This window comes from Crocuta crocuta, unplaced genomic scaffold (assembly GCF_008692635.1).
Source record: "Crocuta crocuta isolate KB4526 unplaced genomic scaffold, BGI_CrCroc_1.0 scaffold126, whole genome shotgun sequence".
Taxonomy (NCBI): domain Eukaryota; kingdom Metazoa; phylum Chordata; class Mammalia; order Carnivora; family Hyaenidae; genus Crocuta; species Crocuta crocuta.
In genome coordinates this window covers 2,763,392-2,773,285 of record NW_027531000.1, presented here as the reverse complement: position 1 = coordinate 2,773,285, position 9,894 = coordinate 2,763,392, and the positions used below count along the sequence as shown (strand labels likewise).

The 9,894-nt window shown below is 42.6% G+C and overlaps 1 protein-coding gene across 6 annotated transcripts in view; it reads left to right on the top strand.

Moving 5' to 3' along the window:
- Positions 1 to 6: 6 nt before the first annotated feature.
- Positions 7 to 9,894, top strand: part of EOGT (EGF domain specific O-linked N-acetylglucosamine transferase) — a 43,546-nt gene continuing 33,658 nt past the window's right edge. Inside the window, exons 1-8 of one of the 6 annotated variants that reach the window (XM_077770604.1) lie at positions 60 to 148; positions 1,043 to 1,098; positions 1,515 to 1,553; positions 2,940 to 3,163; positions 4,286 to 4,386; positions 5,224 to 5,332; positions 8,294 to 8,388; positions 8,735 to 8,839. In XM_077770604.1, coding sequence (XP_077626730.1) covers positions 2,954 to 3,163; positions 4,286 to 4,386; positions 5,224 to 5,332; positions 8,294 to 8,388; positions 8,735 to 8,839 — 620 coding nt within the window. In that variant the 5' untranslated portion in view covers positions 60 to 148; positions 1,043 to 1,098; positions 1,515 to 1,553; positions 2,940 to 2,953. Of the gene's footprint in view, positions 149 to 1,042; positions 1,099 to 1,514; positions 1,554 to 2,939; positions 3,164 to 4,285; positions 4,387 to 5,223; positions 5,333 to 8,293; positions 8,389 to 8,734; positions 8,840 to 9,894 lie in introns of those variants that run through there. The other 5 variants (XM_077770603.1, XM_077770607.1, XM_077770609.1 and 2 more) reach the window with 5 other exon arrangements.

Here is a 9,894-nt window from a genome sequence, read left to right as displayed (position 1 = left end):
CCGAAGCTTCCGTCTGCTGGAGAAGTGCGCGCACCCATCCCTGGGGCGCACTGCGAGACGACAGCGCGAACGGGACAGGCTGTCCGCCAGGCCCCGGGGTTGTGTTTTCATGCTCCAGCAGCCACCCCCTTCTAGCGTATGCAAGTGGGTACGTGCCCTTTGCAAAAGCCAGGTTTCTGGTCTGGGACTTCAGATTTTTCCCATGACTTAAGTTACTCCTTCTGCATGGATCAGTGAGTTTAGTTTTGGCTAGAGCTCAGTCAGGGACAGTGGACTTGAACAGCGGAAGGTCAGGACTTAGTCATAACAGTGACTTCATTACTGGAAAGGAGGAATCGAAAAAGTAGGCCATCGTGCCTTTTGAAAGGTAAGGCCCGGAGTAGTAAATAGTAAGGTTCAAGGAGTGGTTGTGATTCAGGGCGCATGATGAAGAGGGTCAGAACCAGGAAAATTGTTTGCCCCTAGGAAATGTTTTATCTACAAAGTGTCCCTTTGGCCTGTTCCAGTTAATGACTGTATAAAGCAGGCTGTATCCCTCTGCTTACAAATAGAATCTGGTTTAAGTTATAGTGTTGAGGATGGTACCTGTGACTTTGCTTTTAGCAGCATGGTGTTCATTAGGGAAAAGAAAACTCTCTATGGGTCAGCCCTTTGCTTATGGAGTGTCTCACTTAATCTAGGCCTTCAACTTAGAGGTTATCTCATTGCATTACTTTTTTTTTTTTTTTGATTTTTAATGTTTATTTAGTTTTGAGAGAGAAAGAGACAGAACACACGTGGGGAAGGGACAGAGAGAGAGGGAGACACAGAATCTGAAGCAGGCTCCAGGCTTTGAACTGTCAGCACAGAGCCAGACACGGGGCTCAAATTCAAAAACTGTGAGATCATGACCTGAGCCAAAGTCAGACACTTAACCAACTGAGCCACCCAAGCACCCTTACATTGTTTTCTTTCTTAATATTTCCCTGAGTCTAAAAATATCACCTGAATTACAAGGTCTACATTAGCATTCTTTTAAGGTAATCTGTTTCATTTCTGACAGATTTCAGATACCTGAAGCATCACAAAAACTTCTGTGTGGTTCTGAGAATTAAAGAGGTCAGTGTTTCCCTGATAAGTACACTGTTAGTAAGTACTTTTAAATTTTGTAAAATTGCTATCAACTCACTGTTGAATAAAGGTCGAAACTAAAAATATTAATTTAGGTCACTTTACAACAGGTAACAATATATTCTTCAGAGCCACTATATTTACCACTCCAGAGGGCAGAAGAATTCCTTTTCAGTGTCTACACTCTTTGTTATGGAGCCTTGACCTTGGAACTTGAAGCTGGATTGAGCATAGAAGTTTGTTTCTAAAGGCCCCATCTTTGTGACCGGTGGTCAGCGAAGGCTGATCCTGAAAGCTGAGTTTCCCAACATGCCCTGGGCACTGCAGATCTTGCTGGGGAGTAGTTAATGTGTATGGCCCTATCCTTCAGTGGGAAGAACACTCTTTTTTTTTTTTTTTCATAGAGCAAACTATACCACTAAAGTGAACAAGAAATACTACAGGTATGGTCTGGATGCGTAGAATTCTAGTCCCTGAGATTTAATCCTTATGGGGTGAGTTAGACATGCAGTAAGGTCCCATGATGGTTACTGGCTCTTCATCTTGCTGATGCAAGACGGGGACAGAGTATGGCACAGTCTCGGAGACAGACTGCCTGGATTTCCCTCCTGGAGTTTTCGAGGTTGTAGTGACTATTGTCGTAGATCGTTATTACACCCACTAGAATGTAAGCTTCACACGGGTAAGGGGTTTGAGACCACATCTTCACTGCTGCCTCCTTGGTACTTTCAACAGTACCTGGCACATAGTACGGACCCATATACGATTGTGATTATCAGTTGTTGTTTTTTTAATTTTAGAGAGAGAGTATGTGGATAGGGATAGAGGGGCAGAGGAAGAAAGAGAAAATCTTAATAAGACTCCATGCTCAGTGGGGAGCTTGATGCGGGGCTCAATCCCATGATATTGGGAACACGACCTGAGCTGAAAATAAGAGTCAGAACCCTCAACCATATGAGCTACCCAGGTGCCCTGTGATTATTAGCTTTTATTCAGCAGATACACATATGTTCAGAGCGATTGCATTTTCTTTTCTTCTCTCTTGCTGGCATGATTTCCCTGCTCAAAATTCAGGCCTAAGCTCAAATATTATTTAGCAATCTCTTCCTTCCCCCCACCATCCCACATGGCTTTAAGCATTTACTTCATAAACACCTGTACAGCATTTAATGTGCTGGGTACATCTAAACATTTCACCAATATTTAAGTCACAACAGTCCTATGAGGAAGCTTTTTTATTATTTCCATTTTACAGATGGAAAAGCTGAGGCACAGAGAGGCTAAATAGCTCAAGGTCAGACAGCCAGGAAACTTAGCTGGCTTCAAACCCAAGTGGTCTAGTCTCAAAGGTCATATTCTTAACCACCATGCTATGTTGTTTACCATATTACCTACTTTATTTCTGGCATCAGCAATATATGACTGGGGTCACATCGAGCCCTTCATCCCGTTTTATTAGAACACAGCCACCCCCATTCTTTAAGATAGGCTGTGAGTTCTGTCAGAGCAGTGTACCGTTGAGTAGTGCCCCAGAGGTCGTACGACCTCCCAAACCCAAAACTATGCACTGTCTGACTCTCTACTGAAAAGGTTTGAAAAAGGTTGTAAGTTCCAACAGAGCAGGCGCCTTTCTTGTTTTGTTCACCCGTGTGTACGTGGTCGCTCCGGACACAGTGCCTGGCTCAGAACCGGTACACAATAAATGTTTGCAAATAGAGGGAACGTTTCTCTATGATGCTGCAAAGCTCCGTGTCATTATATTTAGCTCTTGATCCCTTTGACCTTTAAAGGATATGCCTTAACAAAAACCTTTTCAATTGAATCTCTAGGTCCGGAGGTTGCTATGTTAATGCTGCTTATTTTTGGAGTATTGCTTCATGGTGTTTCACTGAGTGGCCAAGAGGAGGCTTCTCCCAAGGCCGATGGCATTCCAGGCGAGCCTCTGTTTAACTATGCCAGCGTCCGCTTGCCCCAGGAACACATTCCCTTCTTTTTGCACAATAATAGGCACATTGCCACGGTCTGTAAGAAAGACTCACATTGTCCTTATAAGGTAGGTACTCAGGGTTTTTTTTTCCTCCTCTCATTTATTTTTAAAAGGGTTTTAGTTCTATTTTATAACCTGAACTTGATGGTTGCTTCCTGTGAGGTAGCGGTAAGACTGTTTGCATTTCGTCTAGTGCTGCTAAGTCACTAAACTTTGCTTAAAATGATATCCTATTCAGGAGAGTGAGATTTAAAATTGAAATCACTAATAAAATTTAAAAGCTAAATCAGTAATAAAATAAATAGGCAGCCAATACTATCAGTATAAATTACATTTTATATGGACAAGAAGGTCTAGTTAAAAGTAACCAAAGAATTTCACACCTCTTCTTTCTTAAACTGCACCTGAGAATGTCTCTTAGCGTTTATTAAGGTAATAACACCTCCGCCTCTGTCTCCACCTAATTATGATTCTTACTGTGGCCTTCCTGCTGTTTTAAGGTTGTCAGAAAGGCCTCAAATTGGAGCCCATTAAGACATCTCACAAGGTCGCAGAGATCAAAGCTGGGGCTTGTGAGACACTTCCTTTCCCATGGAGCCTGCACAGGAAGCATATGGACAGGCAGACCTGGGAATGAGCCCAGCATTGCTTCTGGGCCTTGCAGACCAGCGGCCTACAGTCCCTGGCCAGCAGCAGCTGCTGGGACCCTCCAGGGCCACAGAACTGTCCCGTCTTGTGGCGTCTTGTGGCATTGCTGCTCATCTTGATTGATGAGTAAAGTTGCTGATCATTTAATTTGTCTGTGGTTCTTTTGATCATAGAAATTTCATTTTGTGACTCTTGTGGGACTGCTTTGTAGAATCACTTTGCTCCCCGAGAAAGGCAGTTTCATTAAGTTACTTGACAAAATTCCAATGCAAGTGGTCTTTGGTAGTGCAGGGAAAGCCTGCCCTTTGGTTGGGGCAGACATGTGGTGTTGGGGGAGCGGGGATTAAAGACCATTGTTAAGAACTCTGAGACTGCCATTCTTAGCGTTTATTCTAATGGTTTTTATTACATGAATATGTATTCTAAGATGTAAAAGTGAAAGTTCTGTAAAGATTTGTTTTTTTCATAGAAATAGCTAGAGTCGGCCCTCCATGTCAGAAAAAGGGAGACCAGTCTAAAGGTGCACGTTTTATGTTTTAGAAACACTTAGAGAATCTAAAATACTGCTGGGGTTATGAGAAGTCCTGCAAACCAGAGTTCAGGTTCGGCTACCCTCTTTGCACCTATGTGGACATGGGATGGTAAGCTTCGAGATGGAATCCTCCTCCCCTTGAAATTCTCTTCTTTAATGTTTATTTATTTTTGAGATAGAGAGAGAACACATGTGGGGGAGGCACAGAAGGAGAGGGAGACAGAGGGTCCCAAGCAGGCTCCTCCCTCTCAGCACAGAGCCTGATACGGGGCTCAAACTCACAAACTGTGAGATCATGACCTGAGCCAAAGTCGGACACTTGACCCACTGAGCCACCCAGGCGCCCTCTCCTCCTCTTGAAATCATCCTTCTCTGCAGTGTATGCTGATGCCCCACTTGCCAGCCAAACTCTTTTGGTTTTAGTTAGTAATTCTTTTAGATATGAATTTGCTTACACAGTAATAAATTCAAGTTGACTTGCCTCCCCACCTTCCTGCCACCCTGAGCAGGAATATCTCTTTTTTCCTCTACCAGAGAGAGAAAACAGTATGGATCACTGGAAAATATTTCCCCCCAACAAACACTAAAAAGTTAAATTGATGGCTTCCTCTGGAGTGTGGAGGAGAGTGTGAAGTATGGAGTTAGTATTTCCAGTGTATTCAAGGTTAGGGGAGTAAAGAAAATACAAATAAAGTAATTAGCTCATTTTCTTCAGTTCCAGATGACCCTAACTTAATAAATTTCTGTGTGTGTTTTTAGTAAAAGAGAGTAAGCCTGTAAATAACTTATTTTGGTAACTTGATGTTGCAAAAGAGTTACAGAAAGATTATGATAGTTCAAAAAAATTAATGGCAAACTTTTAGTAAATTAACCTTTAGAAAGGAAACTCAAGGCTCAAACAGTTACAAAAAAAGAAAAATCATAGAAGCTTTGTGGTTGTGAATAGGACAGATACCCTTGAATCAGCCCAGGACATATTCTGGAAACAAGCTGACTTTGGATACGCCGGAGAGCGCCTGGAGGAACTTCATGTGCTCTGCCAGCCTAAGGAAACGGTGCGTGTTTATTTTCAAATCCTCCTTAGTGGTTGGTTTGTCATGTAAAAACAGGGCTCCATGAGACGAATCCTTAGTCATGTATTTATTGGCTTCAACTTAAAATTTTTTTTAACCTATGTGTTTGAGAGCGTGCGCGCGCGCGCGCGCGCGCGCACACACACACACACACACACACGCACGCACGTGAGTGGGGGAGGGGCAGAGACAGAATACAAAGCAGGCTCCAGGCTCTGAGCTGTCAACACAGAGCCCAACGAGGGGCTCGAACCCACAAACTGCGAGATCATGACCTGGGCAGTAGTCAGACACTTAACCGACTGAGCCACCCAGGTGCCCCGGCTTCAGCTTTTATTTAACTTTTTTTTTTTTTTAATTTTTAATGTTTGTTTATTTTTGAGAGAGACGCAGAGTGCAAGCAGTGGAAGGGCAGAGAGAGAGGGAGACGCAGAATCTGAAGCAGGATCCAGGCTCTAAACTGTCAGCATAGAGCCCAACAAGGGGCTCGAACCCACGTACCGCGAGATCATGACCTAAGCGAAAGTTGGACGCTTAACCGACTGAGCCACCCAGGTGCCCCGGCTTCAGCTTTTATTTAACTTTTTTTTTTTTTAATTTTTAATGTTTGTTTATTTTTGAGAGAGACGCAGAGTGCAAGCAGTGGAAGGGCAGAGAGAGAGGGAGTCACAGACTGAAACAGGCTCCAGGCTCTGAGCTGGCAGTCAGCACAGAGCGCGACGCGGGGCTCGAACCCACGTACCGCGAGATCATGACCTAAGCGAAAGTTGGACGCTTAACCGACTGAGCCACCCAGGCACCCCTAAAAAAATTTTAATGCTTATTTATTAACTTTCTAAAACAAGTTGTCCTGTGTCATTTGGAAGCTGCGTCCTCATTTTCACAAATATATCAGGTCATATTTTGAAGCATTTAAAATATAACTAGGTTTAGAATTTTCCCCCAACTTATGCTAAAGAAGATAAATTGATAAATTGCTTCTTTCCAAATTCCTTCACAAGTCATTCGGGAGATATGATACACCCCCACCATATTGCTCTGTGTTTGTTTAGAACTTTACAGGTTGCAAAAAGCTTTTCTCTATGTCAGCTAGCTTGACTTTCACAAGCCTTAGAAAAGATAGACAGGGCAGGGTTTACTGATGCCATTTGACAAGAGAGGAAAACACAGTCCTCAGAGAGGTTAAGCAACTTCTCCAGGACCACCCTTGTAGACTTTTATGTCTAGAACTCAGATACAGATCTCTTCTGTGTGTTTTCAGCCACGCCTGCACTCATTGGGTCAGCCAAGCACGTTGCTCAGAGCCAGGTCTGGGTAGTCAGAAGAGCAGGCTCCACAGGGCAGGGTTCAAAACCTGATTCTTAGAGCACCTTGAAACAACCTTGCCATGCTTCAATTTCTTTTCTTTTCAGTCTATGCCTGTGTCATAGCTGATGGTTGGGACGCAGTGGGATTCTGCTTATAAAAATACTCAGTGCAGGACTGGACTTCCAGCAAAGGGCTCAGGGTTAGTTTTTAAAAGTTCATGGGGTTATAAAAACTTAGTATTATTTTAAGTTTATTTATTTTTAGAGAGAGAGAGATTGAGAACACGAGGGAGGGAAAGAGAGAAGGAGAGACAGAATCCCAAGCAGGCTCCTCACCATCAGCGTAGAGCCTGATGCAGGGCTGGAACTCATGAACTGCAAGATCTTGACCTGAGCTGAGATCAAGGGTGAGACACTTAACCAGTTGAGCCATCCAGGCACCCCTGTAAGCACTTACTATTACCATTAAGGTCTCCTATCTGCAAGGGTTCTTGAACCCTGGCCATGTCTCTGACCTCTCAGGGGTCTCTGTTATCTCCGATCTAGAAAATTAAAAAAAAAAAAAGTTCTTGTAATTCACTTCATTAAGAAATGGAATATGTGCTCTATGGCGCCTTTGGAGATAGCGCATAGTAGAACTTGAAGCAGTTGTAGGGAGGAAGATGAACCCCCAAGGAGGAAGGCGTGGCTTTCACCTGCACTGCTGCAGGGCACCCTTACCAGACATTGTTTTGTGTGTGTCTCATGGTTTGGCTGGAGTCCAGCTGTTCTTGTAGAAGGCACAAAGGGAGAGCCACACCACACCCCACACACCTCCTCCAAGGCAGTTTGTAGAATGCTTTCCTGGACAAGATCTACACTGACACATTTTGTGCGATCAGACCATGAGCCCTTACCAACTGTGGATTCCAAAACACCAGGTGGGTTAAGGTTAAGGCCTTGTGTTCATTGGGAATTATGGGGAAACAATAAAATGACATTTAAATCTATAAATAAAGTCCAGAGGAGATAACAGTTTTTGAAACTGTCCCTATTTCAGCACAAACCAGACATGTTAAAAAAAAAAAAAAAAAAAGGCAGGGTCTGGCAGTTGACTCTTAAACTCTTTTATTACAGTGATTTAAAAAACATTGCCTTCTTGCTGTTGAGACAGAGACTCTGAGTAGTTTTATAGTTTGTAGAAAGCACCTCTTCTTAAAATTGGCAACCTGCCCTTCTAGCCTTCATTTCACTGTCTTTTGCGTGTGCATCCTTCTTTGTTGCATTTGGCTTGGCTTTGAAAAATGCTTCTTCCCATAGCTGTGAAATAGTGACAGCACTGAGTGTTTTTTTTTTTTTTTTTTTTGTTAAGAGCACAACTAAACCGTACATAAAGCACTTGCCTTAAAGTTTGAGATGATATAAATAGAACATTTGGGGGTTCTTCCTAGTAATCTCAGAGAGTGCATAGTAGCAAAACTATGCTTGCCCACAGTCTGCTGGGGGAGGAGAAAAGGCATCCACGGAGGTAGCCTTTCATTGCTATGGTTTCACCCTGAACGTGGACATCCAGTCAATGTGTCTAGCAAGGCTGAGTGTGGCCTCCAAATGTTAATTCCTCGAGTTATTTTTTTCTTTTTTCTCCCCCTCCTTTCAGAATGACTCAAGTCTGGTGTGTTCCCGTTACCTTCAGTACTGCAGAGCAACCAATCTCTATCTTGATTTAAGAAACATCAGGAGAAACCATGACAGGTATTTTGGTGGTTGATGTTAAAGTCTAATAGAAATTCTAAAATATTTCCAGGTTCAGGGATATGCCTTGGATTTACTTCATAATAATATGGCGATGAGGTTGGGGAATGGGTGCAGGATGGGAGACCCAGTCAAGACACAGGTTGATCATTGTGAAGCTGGGTTAGGGGCCCAGCAGGTTTCTGTACCATTCTCCTACTTTTGTTTATGTTTGAAACATTCTATTATAAAGAGCTAAATTCTAATGAGGAACTGATTTTGGAAATTGGTAAACCACCTAAGTTACATCAGCATTGAGCATTGATAACATTTTCCGAACCCAGCTTAATTTTTTGTCATCTGCCAGATTTAAGGAAGATTTTTTCCAGAGTGGTGAAATTGGAGGACACTGCATGCTTGACATTCGTACGTTGATGTCTCAAGGTCAGCGCAAGAGCCCTCTGCAGTCCTGGTAAGATTTTACATATATATGTTTCTAAAATATTTGTTTTTGGGAAGCCTGGGTGGCTCAGTCGGTTAAGCAGCTGACTTCAGCTCAGGTCATGATCTCACCGTTCATGGGTTCGAGGCCCACGTCAGGCTCTGTGCTGACAGCTAGCTTGGAGCCTGGAGCCTGCTTCAGATTCTGTATCTCCCTCTCTCTCTGACCCTTCCCTGCTCACACTGCCTCTCTCTCTCAGAAATAAATAAAAAACATTTAAGAAATTTAAAAAAAGAAACCTCTTTAAAAAAATAAAAATAAATAAAATATTTGTTTTTAGTTCCATCACTTTCAAACCTTGGAATGCACTTTTAAATGGAAAATGTTACTTTATTTGTAGAGAATTTGGCATGAGCTTCCAGGGAGTAATGGCTACAGAGTGAATATATTTGAATTAAATATATGTTTATAAAATAGTAGGAAGTATGATACAGGATTTACTGACTGCCAATGGAAGAAAAAAATCAGTTCAAAAATGAATTTTTATTAACTTCATAATTGTGGATGTGTTTGAGGAACACATGTTTTAAAGAAAGAAACATTTATTGAAGTACCTAACAAGCATATAGAGGAGGGTACAGTTTGGATAATGAAAAAGTAAGCCTAGCTGTGTAACTCTTTCCCCGGTGAAACGCACACCATCCCCAGGACCCCAGACTCCCCTTCAAAGGGAAACCCTACGCTGACTTTCAACACTTCTGATCAGCTTTTTGAACTTTATATAAACCAGGGAACATATTTTGATTTAAAACAAATTTTTTAAGTTTATTTCTTTATTTTGAGAGAAAAAGAGAGAGAGAGAGAGAGAGAGCCAGCATGAGCAGGGGAGGGGCAGAGAGGGAGAGAGAGAATCCGAGCAGGCTCTGTACTGTTAGCACAGAGCTCAACGTGAGGCTCAAACCCAGGAACCATGAGATCATGACCTGAGCCAAAATCAAGAGTCAGACGCTCAACCTACTGAGCCACCTGGTGCTTCTTAAACATTTTTGCTAATTCTGTGGTCTAAGTGACTCCCTCTAGAAATT